The 11,773-nt window shown below is 33.5% G+C and overlaps 4 protein-coding genes across 4 annotated transcripts; 2 read left to right on the plus strand and 2 right to left on the minus strand.

The window, feature by feature from the left end:
- The first annotated feature begins 24 nt into the window (after positions 1 to 24).
- Positions 25 to 5,442, plus strand: LOC106711364 (leucine-rich repeat-containing protein 58). The gene is made up of 4 exons (XM_014503672.2): positions 25 to 682; positions 2,864 to 3,080; positions 4,319 to 4,508; positions 5,184 to 5,442. Exons 1-4 carry the CDS (start codon positions 192 to 194, stop codon positions 5,357 to 5,359), a joined length of 1,074 nt encoding a protein of 357 aa, XP_014359158.1. The 5' UTR covers positions 25 to 191; the 3' UTR covers positions 5,360 to 5,442.
- A 154-nt stretch (positions 5,443 to 5,596) lies between these two features.
- Positions 5,597 to 6,919, minus strand: LOC106711375 (28S ribosomal protein S2, mitochondrial). The gene is made up of 3 exons (XM_014503683.2): positions 6,781 to 6,919; positions 6,619 to 6,708; positions 5,597 to 6,305 (listed from the first exon to the last, which is right to left on the minus strand). Exons 1-3 carry the CDS (start codon positions 6,797 to 6,799, stop codon positions 5,659 to 5,661), a joined length of 756 nt encoding a protein of 251 aa, XP_014359169.2. The 5' UTR covers positions 6,800 to 6,919; the 3' UTR covers positions 5,597 to 5,658.
- Positions 6,920 to 7,099: 180 nt separating this feature from the next.
- Positions 7,100 to 8,325, plus strand: LOC106710879 (dnaJ homolog subfamily C member 17). The gene is made up of 3 exons (XM_014503065.2): positions 7,100 to 7,258; positions 7,332 to 7,938; positions 8,119 to 8,325. Exons 1-3 carry the CDS (start codon positions 7,184 to 7,186, stop codon positions 8,307 to 8,309), a joined length of 873 nt encoding a protein of 290 aa, XP_014358551.2. The 5' UTR covers positions 7,100 to 7,183; the 3' UTR covers positions 8,310 to 8,325.
- Positions 8,326 to 8,353: 28 nt separating this feature from the next.
- Positions 8,354 to 11,567, minus strand: LOC106710869 (CWF19-like protein 2 homolog). The gene is made up of 5 exons (XM_014503054.2): positions 11,389 to 11,567; positions 10,423 to 11,301; positions 9,658 to 10,041; positions 8,798 to 9,136; positions 8,354 to 8,675 (listed from the first exon to the last, which is right to left on the minus strand). The coding sequence occupies exons 1-5, from the start codon at positions 11,461 to 11,463 to the stop codon at positions 8,532 to 8,534; spliced, it is 1,821 nt and encodes a 606-aa protein (XP_014358540.2). The 5' UTR covers positions 11,464 to 11,567; the 3' UTR covers positions 8,354 to 8,531.
- Positions 11,568 to 11,773: the final 206 nt, after the last annotated feature.

The raw sequence follows: 11,773 nt of genomic DNA on the forward strand, positions 1-11,773 counted from the left end.
TAGAATCAGACATGTCAGTGGTCGCCGCGTGCGGCACGGCGGCGCGGGGCGCAGGGAGCAGTTGCGCACGCGCAGCGATAGAGGCGGGAGGCTCTTCCGCGGCCGGCTTGCGACCCAATAATGTAAATCAAATTCATCTTTACGCTTAATGAATAGTGCAGTGGGGTCCGTGACCAAGTTCTACCATCGCAATGGAGTGCTACACATCAGATAGCTGCGACAGTGACAGCAGGGAGCAGAAAACTCTTGATCTATCGAGCAGAGTTCTCGACTCAATAACTATATCGGCCGAACTGCAGTGTATTATCGATGAAAAAGATTGTGCGGAAAATTACGAGATCATTCTTCTTTACAGCAACCGAATTAAAGCGCTGCCTGAGACTATAAACAGGTTCTGCAACTTAAAAATTCTCGATGTTAGCAACAACAGATTGGCGATACTCCCAGACTTGCTCAAAAACTGTCCACTGACATCACTCATTGCCAAACACAACCAGCTCACCAACGAGTCGCTGCCCAAAAGTTTTTTTTCTACAAGAAACACATTGAGAGAACTGAATTTAAGCGGAAATCGACTGAATTTCTTTCCAGAACAAGTGTTAGATTTAAATTCACTTAAATACCTATATTTAGGTGGTAACAAGATAGTCAACATACCAAAGGATATATGGAAATTAAACAGGTGGGTAAAAATAATTCAAATAAAATCCCTTCAAAAAGATTTATAATTAACTAAAACAGGCCTGAACCTAAGTTCGTAGGAAAGATAAAGTTCCTACATGAACATATCTATAAGATAACAAAAACATCAGTCAGGTGAGAGGTATTTTCCAAATTCTTCAATAATTACGACTGTTCCAATGACAGATAAAAACCGACACATTAAATCTATATACTAATCAGATAAAGTGTATTTATGCAATTGTGTAAATCAAATAAAAATAAAATTGTTATTTAATATAAGCAGAAAGAAGAGAAATAAAAGTCACCGAGGCTAATGCCAATCGATTATTAATGCCAAACACAAAAATTACTTAAGATAAGAATATTGTGATAATAACAATTGACATTAGGTATAGATCAAAGTTAAGTAACGCTGTTTATACGAACATGATGTAATTATTCAAATTGAAACACGCACTCCTACTAGTTAGTCTAGCTGGCTAGCTACCAGTTTGAAGATACGTGATACGTCTGACAATAACATACCTAAATGCAAGTCATGGACACAGGAGTATGAACGTTGACATTATAAATACAAAGTACTAAGATAAACGTATTTTATACATTATGCAAGACTTCCAGCACACTTACAGTCCTGTTAGTGTAAATGAAATTACAATAGTCGTAATCGATAGAAAGTTGTGGAACAAAATCATCCTATCTTACTTCTTTCCGAGACTGTTATCTGAAATTGTAAATAAAGGAAAAGATACGATAGTCTTTATTATCGAATGCTTTAAGTTGATCCTTAGTTCTAGACATAACGTCATTTGATATGAGCTAAAATTGTCATCGTGATAATTCCATCGATTATTTTTTTATGTTTCGGGAGCTATTACTACAAGGTTATCATAAATAAGAATATATTGTAGTAACTGACGTTCTACAATATATCCACATCCTTATTTACCGGAAGTAACTGACGTTCTATCGATGTAAAAATTCAAATAATGTTTTCTTTTCATAGTAGGTAGGAGTAGGAGATAACTAACGGATCGCCGAATATTGTCTGACCACACTTTATATCAACATTCGCCATTTTTAAGAGCTGCGCATATACAATTAACCTTTTTATTGACAAATAATATACTAACGCCAGAGGAGAGTGTTCAAAATAAAGTCTGCAGCCCCACAGACGAAACACGGAATAACTTCTACTTCACGCATGCCCTTTGCGTGGTCGTAGTATTGCCCCCAGCCGAGCATTGGATTCGTGCAGCTGCTTCGGACTCTACCACTGTTTAAATCCCATAAAAACATGTAAACCCCCACTCTCTATTGTCCGTTTAAACCTACATTAGAGGTTTAGAAGTCATCCTCCATTTGATTTGGAGTTACAAATTTTAAAAGCTCCGTGAAACTGTGGATATTGTGGAAAACATTTACCATGAAAACCCCTGTTTCATGTAAATCTTGCTTAACGTTTAATATAATTATCAAACAGTCTACAAGCCTGTAAACCTTGTTTAGATATGGCTTAACATATCTCTGACCTTGCAATAATGATTTTTGTAGTAAACTAATTAAATAAGCTTGGGTTTCACTGACAAATGTTGAATATCATTAAAAACTAAAATTTGTTTAAGAAGTTTGAGCGACGACCTCTTAAAGATCAATATTTCGAAATTTATTTTAAAAAATGAACTAGTTATGTTTGCTGCTTCTATACAATAAAACAATAGGGCCTACGTGACCTTTATATAATATAGGCGTTTGTTAAACATCATTTTATAGAGCGAGCTCTTTGTTTAATATACCGTTCCTAGTTTAATAACGAGGCTATCAAATACGTACTATATTGTGACATATTTACGACATTTATTATATCAACTTATACTATTAAAATATGGCTTTAGGAGATATAGCACTGCATATTTTTTCCATTTATCTTATCATCTTTAAAAAACCAATAGATGTACCAACACGACCTATGAAAAATTAGGCATTTCTGTCCAAAGCACCGTCGTAAAAAGATTAAGGATAATGCTGATCTCTTTATACAGATTACCTTTGCTGTGTTACGTAACGGCTTAAAATTTCTTAAATATAATTTAACTGTATATAGTTACACTATATCTCTATATTTAGCTCTATAAATCCTCAGTTGTGTCAATTACAGTTAATTCAATCTGTTTCACAGCCTGCAAATACTTTCAATTGGAGGCAATCAAATCATTGAGGTGCCGGAGTCAGTTGGAGCGTTGACGTCACTCCAGGCGCTAGTCCTGAGTGACAACTTCATCGAGCAGCTGCCAGCTAGTATTGCCAACCTTAAACAGCTGCGCTCCCTGTTAATCCACAAGAATAAACTTAAGACTCTGCCGCCGCAAATAATCAAACTAAAATGTTTGACCGAGGTAAGATAATAAGCCTAGCATACTAATAACAACAGTCGTTATGTTTAGGCAATATAAATCATAAGCAAACGACGAACCTTGTCACTGAAAACTATTCATTTTGCTATATGGAGGAATCACCAAATCTCATCCCGGGCAAAGACATAAATAACTACGCAGATACTATACATTGAAATCTTTTAATTGTTTTTAAGGAAATCAGAGGTCACGTGGATAGTTTAACTAGACGGGAGGAAGTACTGGATACTTAAAAACAGAAATAGAAACAGCTAAGTTCTTAGTAAGAACACAACTACGCCAAAACGACTAGGGTAATTGATTAGTTCAGACATCTCAACCGTCTGCTCCATTGCCCCCTCACATGAAATGAGGACATTAAAATACTAATAATAATAAGCGTCCATAATAATGACTGCAGATAACCTTACATAACATAGTGAGCTCGAAGTCATGTTTCCCTAGGCCTTATGTTGCCGAGAACAGAGCAAATTATATTACTGTTGCTACCAGTCAAATACTTTGTAATTTTAATCGTATTAAATAAATTAATAAACAAGCGAATACGCTCTTAAGGCTGTGTAGGCCAGCTATCTGTACGACTTTTAATGAAAATCAATATCCAATAGGATTTTGAATGTAAATTGTTTATGCTCTCGATTAATGACAAAGTTGAGAACAATCGCATCACATCCGTTTGTTTTCAATTTCTTGGACTTTACAGCATCGTATGACTTGTACTTTTTCCATACAAATCAGATTTAAGTTATACTAACGCCCTGGGCGAGATATATTTGGGTTTATGTGATTTTGCGTAATTTGTAGACCTGTCCCTTTCTGTCCAGCGCCAAACCCTAACGGCTTTGCTTTACTCTAAAATTGCGATAACACACCGCTCATTTGGTATATGATAGCCACGCCCGAATTCATCAATCTTTTAGTCCGTAACAGGACGTAAGAATAGCTTTTAATTAAATAAATAAGTTGGTTTTCACACCGCATTTTACATTGCTTTACGATTTGTATAATAGCGCAAGTTTGTAAATATTAAATTTGTTTAGCTCGTCAATTATGTTGACACATGTAATGAAAAAATATTACAATGTAATGAATCGTTTGTTATTGAAGTAAAGAAATCGTTTACGTATACATTGATATTTTGGTTTTTGTGACCTTACTAAAGGAAACTCGATGATTGTTTATTTAGCGTTGAATAATATTTTTATTAACTTTGATTACAGTTGAGTCTTCGAGATAACCCTCTGGTAGTGAGGTTCGTGAAAGACATGACGTTGCAGCCGCCATCATTGTTGGAGCTCGCGGGTCGGAATATCAAACTATATGAGATACCGATAAGAGTTGGCGAAGTACCTTTGACGTTGATCAAATATTTAAAAGCAGCGGAACGTTGCGTTAATCCAAAGTGCAAAGGTATGTTTACAAATTAAAGGAAGGTTTCCGCTACCGAAAGATCTATACAAGATATATTGTTATCAAACTGTTATATGTTTCAGTTGGTTAATTATTTATTTTTATACAAAGATCGAGGAAAAGACACTATAGTTTACTATAATTTTTACTTAACAAAAATCATATTTCAACACAATTTGCAATTTAAGTGATAACGCAAATATGTAAGATAACCTTTGATAGTAAAACAAGACTTGGAGGGATTTATTTGCTTTATGGAATATGCTATATCATTGGTATACTTGGCATTACAACATGTAGTTACTGAATTCATATTTAAAGTGCCTCTTTGACCAGTGCCAAATCTATTTTCCATTGGACTCAGCAAAGCATGCTAAAGTCCATCTCTGACTAGTCTTATTATTAGACAATTTTAAAAACTACCTTAGGCTGAATAATTTAAAAAAATCGCTTTAACATTGAAAAAAATCCCAAGATGTTTTAATACAAATGTTACAGCAGGGGAATTTCACAAAATACAGTCGAATTGATAACCTCCTTCTTTTTGAAGTCGGCTAATAAAAATAATGTAAACTAATCTAAAACACAATTTCTGTCTTACGTTGTCTTGTCAGGTCTTCAAATTTTCTACCATGCAAAAATGTTTTTCAATCTTCCCATCTCTTTTTTTTACAGGTGTTTTCTTCGATAATCGCGTGGAGCACATCAAATTTGTCGATTTCTGCGGCAAATATCGCATACCTCTGCTCCAATACTTATGCAGCTCAAAATGTATCACTGGAAGCTGGGAAAGTCGTGAAATAGATAGCAACACCAATACTCATATGATGCGTAAAGTTCTACTCGGATAAAACATTTAGCAAATCAATATATTGTCATGGCTATGAAATGTGCCTTTCTATTTTAAAAAAATCTTGAGAGAAAATTATGTTATTGATATATATTGTTAATTATAAAAGTGATTTTAAACTTTTAATTTTATATGCCAAATTAAAATTAACATATTTGTACAAAAACTGTATTAGAAATAAGCAATTTATTATGGGACCATGTTAAATAAAAATCATTATTGTTTTAAATTATGTCTATTGTTATTTTTAAAACACTATATTCCTAAAGATTATTAAATGATATTATTAAATTTAATGATTTATTCACTTTCTTGCAATAATTTCATTCTCTCCTCTTTACCTCTTAGAATTGCTGCTTTGAATAATTTACAATATAATTCTATGGCACATGGGGTATCATCATTGCCAGGTACTGGGTATGTAACTAAATTAGGATTGCAATTAGTGTCAACAATACCAATTGTAGGTATTAACATTTTTGCACTATCCCTAACAGCTGTGTGTTGACTGAGTATATTATTTTGTGTATTCAAAAATATACACAAGTCAGGCAACCTCGTAATGGCACCAAATTGATGGTCAGCATTTGTAAAGATACCCCCACGCCAGAATCTTGTATGTGCATATTCACCACACTCCTGAGCAGTTTTTTCTACCAAATGTGCATTTAATGCGTTTCTATTGAAGAAACAAATTATTCCACCTCTGTATGCTATATGAGCAGTGAAATTTAAGGCTTTACGTAAATAATCTGCTGTAATATCCAAATCAAATATTAGATGTCCCAACCTTGAGCCGTACAAGTATGGTGTCATATATTCATCTAAAGATCCTTCTTTATGCCCAAAGTGCACTCTTGCATCAAATAAATCTTTAACAGTGAATAAATTGTGTACACGAAAATAGTCTGGGTGTTCTAGTGGATTGTTTCTTTTAGGCACAGTTTCTGAAATATTGAAAATAACATAAATTATTTATCTATTTTACGTAAAAAATCTTCAGTTGTAGAAGGGACGTATCAAAAGGAATTTGAGGTATGTAACAGTACACAGGTTAAGAGAACTGAAAAGTTGGATGTCAAAATTAACACAAGAGAAGATTTATTATTTAGAACCAAATTGTGTGATAGAACAAAAAAAAAAGATTTTAATAGTATGAAAGTTAGTACCTACTTTCTTGTATTTATGGAAACTCGCTATGAAGATTGGTTTACCTACAAGTTATTTTACAGGTTATATTACAAAACGAAAATTACATACCCTGGGTATTTTCTGGTTCTTTTTGTGTTACTGTTTGAGCTACTGTTGAATTAGTCCGCAGATATAGCCCACCGTTTTTGATTGAATTCCCTAAAATCAAGAGAAAATTAGCTGAAGAAAACATTGGTTCTTAAAACTTAAGGTTACTAATAATCAACATACTTAAATATCGAGGCAACATGGCTTTTTAATATATTAACTTTAATACAGTATATTCGTATTATCTTTTATTAGATATGAAATTCAATTTATTTTAGTACTTAGTTTTTTGGTTATCCTTATTTTGACAGTTACTCTTTTTACAAAAATAATAGATACTAGTTACAGATTACAGAACATATTCGGCGGTGACTCAATGTACAAAACCGATATCATGTTTTACTCTATCCGTAATATACTCTGTCTCCTTTATTATTGATCAAACAATGTCAATGTCAGACTGCTGAAACACTAATTTTACACACTTATGTATTTTCAATTATTTTTTATTTTAGTCTTCGTTAAGCGTAATTATTTTTAAATTAAAATAATGCGACATTAAATTTGCTTGAAATAAGGCTCAAAAATGGCTAAGAAAAATATTGAAGATGTAGACTTGTATGCTATTTTAGATGTCCAGATTTCTGCTACTGAATCAGAGGTATAGTTTTTTTTTTGTGTGTGTGTATTTGTATTTTATATATATCTAATACTACATATTATAATATTTTCAGATCAAAAAAGCATATCGTAAAAAAGCTTTACAATGTCACCCGGACAAAAATCCAGACGATCCAAAAGCGGCGGAAACTTTCCATGAATTGTCTAGAGCTCTAGAGATATTGACAGACGCAGGTGCTAGAACTGCGTACGACAAAGTTCTAAAAGCTAAAGCTGCTGCTAAGCTACGTCATAAACAATTAGATAGTAAGCGTCAGAAACTAAAGGAAGACCTTGAAAGAAGGGAACGTGAAGCCGCTTCGGGAAAAGATTCAAAATTGACAGATGAGCAAAAACTTGCTGCAGAAATTCAAAGGTTACAAAAAGAAGGCAGTCGTCTCCTCCAGGAAGAACAACAGAGAATCAAGGAAGAAATTAGAAGAAATAAGTTCGGACTCAATGAACCTTATTGGGATCCCAGCTTGAATAGAATAAAGATAAAATGGAAAGCAGATAAAAACGATCCAAATAATGGTGGTTATGATGAACCTTCCCTAAGAAGATTTCTAAAAAAATATGGCAACATTTCAGTCCTTATTATTTCTCCTAAGAAAAAGGGCAGTGCTTTAGTGGAATTTACTACCAAAGAAGCTTCAGAAATGGCGGTAGAACTAGAAAAAGGTAACTAAATAGTAAATGTGATTATTTTTAGGATTACAGAACACCTAAATGTACTGGCATGCATACATAAACATTATAGTAGTAGAATAACTTTATTATGTGTCCATTGTCCATTAACATCTAGGAGTATTTAAAAACATCCAACAGTATTATTCTAACCTTTCCATTATTTTATTTCAGGACTAGCAGAAAATCCATTAACTTTAAAATGGCTAAATGAAAGACCAGTTTTGACAACAAAAAGAGAGCAAGGGGCCCCTTCATTGCTAACAGAAAGGGACTATGAATCCATTGTTTTGACCAAAATGCGACAGGCTGCAGAAAGACAAAGGCTAATGGAGGAAATGATGAAAGAACATCAAGGGTTATGACATCAATAAAATTTGTTAAAAAAATATTTTTAGTGTTATTAACAACTCCTTATATTTTTCTGTCTTTTTTAAATTTCTGATAAGCTTTAAAACTATTCATTCTACACATTCAGTACAGATACTTGCCACAACATTTCAATTTATATGGAAAAATAGTAGTAGCATGGGATATGTTCAAAGTATTTGTAGTGTTACAATGAAACAAGGACTTGTTCATGATTTTTATACTTTATTCTTCATTGATGTCTCAAAAGGCTTCCATTCCTTTACAAATTCCAAAACTTTTTGTCTCTGAAGATCACCATATTCTCTTTGCGGATTTTTCCATAGATTGTGATTTAAGTCTAACATACCACCAATAATTTCCTGAAAGAAAAAAGTATTAAAATAAAACTTGTTTCTTTTTTACTAAACATGGTGAGTGTTTACATTTTTATCTAAAAATACAGATATTTATATAAAAGTGTGTATTCAAAAAAGTGGCTCACCTCAGCAAATGTCTTTGGAAATAACTGTTGATCTTCAATAACATGTACAAACCCTGGATCCATACCAAAATCTATCCAAAAGTAGGGTAAACCTTTTGGAACACCCTTTCTAATATTTTTACCTTTTAGGTCTACAACTTTTTTATTCATAGACCATTCTGCTTCACATTCAAGTAAAGCTTTTTTAAAGTAAATGGAAGCCATGTCTCCGACATCTCTTGGCAAAGGCACACAGTTGATTACCATGTGTGGGTATCTGTGAAGCCTTGTGGCAGTCTCAAAAAATACTACATCTTTGTTTTGAGAGTTGAAAAACTGTGTGATCATTTTCCTGTAATTCTGAAATTCAGAGAGAAATACTTTATTATATTGACATAAGTAATTTTAATGGCTATTACTATTACACAACTCACTCCTGTAACCCAGAGGGGGCAGGCAAAGACCACGGACCTCCATTCGGTATGGCCAAATGAACCTCCGTAATCCATTTTTCGCCATTTCGGGAGAAGGAATATGACGGGTGGCGAGCCGCGTCACCGTCTTTTTCTCCCGTGAGTGACATATGTGCGGATTGCATCCTGATGTTTTCCTTCACCGTACGAACGTCGGATAAATGTACATACGTAAATCGAAAAACACATTGGTAGGATTCAAACCCAGGATCTGCAGATTCCAAGTCAAGTGCTTAACCCCTGAGCCACAGAACCTATAATAATAACTATTAATCTATATAAAATGTTTGTAATAATTACTAGAGTTGTCATAATGTCAGTGTCAAACATTTTGGTAGCTCAAGGTCAGCACTGCACAGTGACTTTGTGTTCTGAGCTGCTAAGACATTTGAAACCATTAATACTAACCAATATTTCTTCCCAAATATCTTCATCTAAGGAAGTAACACATGTATTGTGCTGCAGAGTTGTTATAATACAATGCCCTTTGACAAGTGATTTCTTAGCTGGTAATGCCACATACACCTTACTGCCATAACTCACTATTAAATGTTTCAACATATTTTTAGAATCAATGCAGTATTCACATCCTTCTAAAGATCGCTCCAGTTTCATGCTCTGATTGATAGCCTGTTGTCTCTCTTTTTCATTGTCCTTAGCCACATTTCTATTCTTTGATATTTCATCTACAAATATGTCTTCCAAATCATCATTAGGATTTCTATGTTTTGCTGCTATTGCAGCTAACTCTGCATCTTGGTCATAATTAGTGCCATACTTTTCTTCTTCAAACTGGAATAAGAAATATTTAATAATGTAAATGTTTTTTATACAGCAAAATAATACAGTAGAATCTGAGTAATCCGACACTATTAAAAACCATAGGGTACTTAGCAGATTGTAAAGAAAAAATTATAATAAATAAAGTAAAGCATTTCCTAAAAAGCTAATTCAACAATTAAATATGACAAGTTCTTCAGGTTAGAAGATAACAAAGCTTGCCCACAAATGAATGTCTTGCAAGAAATTACATGAGAGAAGGCAAGGGAGGCTGTGGTGGAGTGTGCCAATTCTATTGAATCTATTGAAGCTGCGGGCTGCGGTCTATTGAAGTGCCGGATTAGTGAAATCTAATATAATACAAAAATTGTGACATTGTTTATTTATACTTACCATTTGTGATAAATTGTATTTATCATCATTTCCAAAGTACTTGACTCTTTGATTGGCGCTATGTGTTTCTGCTTTTCTTTTCCCACCTTTACTTCTTGGATCACCTGCATGTGATGAATCTGCTTTTGATAATGGCCTACTATTTCCTGAAGGAGTGGTGGTCATTAACATTATGCCACTGTCATCATCTTTACAAACACCCGGGTTCTGTTTTCTATACTCCCTTGCTGCTTCTAGCTTGACTTTCAACTGATTGACTAACTTTGTATCACCCATAATTTCTGCTTTAACAATTTTAGCCGCTAGTTTATTCATTTTTTCATCACTAAGATATAAGGAATCTGACACTTTTTCAGAAGATTCAGATGGACCCTTCAAAGAAGCTGATGAACGCTTGTCATTTACACTTTCACTTGTTTTTGTATCATAATCATGTTTACTTTTGTAGTTTTGTTTTTCTTCCCTTTTTTCAGTTTTCTGCCAATTGTAATATTTTCTTTCACCAACATTTCTGTCATCCTTGTGTTCATACTTAGTTCTTGTCATTTGCTTACCCTGATTACTTAGTGGTTTAGTATAATAATCATCATCATCAAAAGGTTTCATAAACTGTTTTGATTTACAAAAACTTTCATGTGATTGAGGTAGGCCAGAACCACCATGTTTCCAATATGGATTTAATTCTCTTGAGCTTGTAGAAGGATTGTATGAATCTATATGTTTTTTGTCATCTTCTCGGGAAACTTTAACATCATCTTTGGTGTATGTTTTCAACATACCTGTCATTGACATCCATTCATCTCGATTTTTTGACGAACCTGTATCTTTTTCAACCCATTCATCCGACTGTGTTGAACTGCTTGAAGACTCAGACTCATACTAAACGAAGAAAAAAGCAAAATGAATAAAAGGCTACTTAAAGAAATCGAAAAAATAAATAGTGGTGTTGAGCATCAAACAACTTACTGCTTTCTTTTTGGATTTTTTCTGTTTTAGTTTATCTTTCTTATGCTTTTTTTTCTTCTCTCGTTTCTCTTTCATGATTAAACAATTTACGATTTTGAAACTTAAATAAACATCAACATGCAACGAATGTCTCAATTCATTACATCGACATTATCTCAACCTCAAGCTTAAGTTGACATTTGCTGTCAAAATAAAAACGCAGAAACGAAAACAAAAATAAAATGCTCATAACTAACAAAAAAATTGAAGGCAATTCAGGTACGTGATGTTTAAGAACAAATAATTAAAAGATATTAGTATGCATTGAATCATTTTTAATTTCAGTACATTTGTTTTTGTAGTTATGTTGAACGGATAATTCTATTCGGATTTCGATTCAGATAAA

The sequence above is a fragment of the Papilio machaon genome, chromosome 14, assembly GCF_912999745.1.
Source record: "Papilio machaon chromosome 14, ilPapMach1.1, whole genome shotgun sequence".
NCBI lineage: Eukaryota > Metazoa > Arthropoda > Insecta > Lepidoptera > Papilionidae > Papilio > Papilio machaon.

Bases quoted from the DNA above. Each gene is read 5' to 3' on its own strand.
- LOC106711364 (XM_014503672.2), top strand. From the start codon at position 192: ATGGAGTGCTACACATCAGATAGCTGCGACAGTGACAGCAGGGAGCAG. The intron at 683-2,863 runs GTGGGTAAAAAT...TCTGTTTCACAG, and splicing joins GATATATGGAAATTAAACAG to CCTGCAAATACTTTCAATTG. The intron at 3,081-4,318 runs GTAAGATAATAA...CTTTGATTACAG, and splicing joins AACTAAAATGTTTGACCGAG to TTGAGTCTTCGAGATAACCC.
- LOC106711375 (XM_014503683.2), bottom strand. The intron at 6,306-6,618 runs GTATGTAATTTT...TCAATATTTCAG, and splicing joins AGAACCAGAAAATACCCAGG to AAACTGTGCCTAAAAGAAAC.
- LOC106710879 (XM_014503065.2), top strand. From the start codon at position 7,184: ATGGCTAAGAAAAATATTGAAGATGTAGACTTGTATGCTATTTTAGAT. The intron at 7,259-7,331 runs GTATAGTTTTTT...TAATATTTTCAG, and splicing joins TTTCTGCTACTGAATCAGAG to ATCAAAAAAGCATATCGTAA. The intron at 7,939-8,118 runs GTAACTAAATAG...ATTTTATTTCAG, and splicing joins GGCGGTAGAACTAGAAAAAG to GACTAGCAGAAAATCCATTA.
- LOC106710869 (XM_014503054.2), bottom strand. From the start codon at position 11,463: ATGAAAGAGAAACGAGAGAAGAAAAAAAAGCATAAGAAAGATAAACTA. The intron at 9,137-9,657 runs GTTAGTATTAAT...TCTGAATTTCAG, and splicing joins ATATTTGGGAAGAAATATTG to AATTACAGGAAAATGATCAC. The intron at 8,676-8,797 runs GTGAGCCACTTT...TTTTTCTTTCAG, and splicing joins TTCCAAAGACATTTGCTGAG to GAAATTATTGGTGGTATGTT.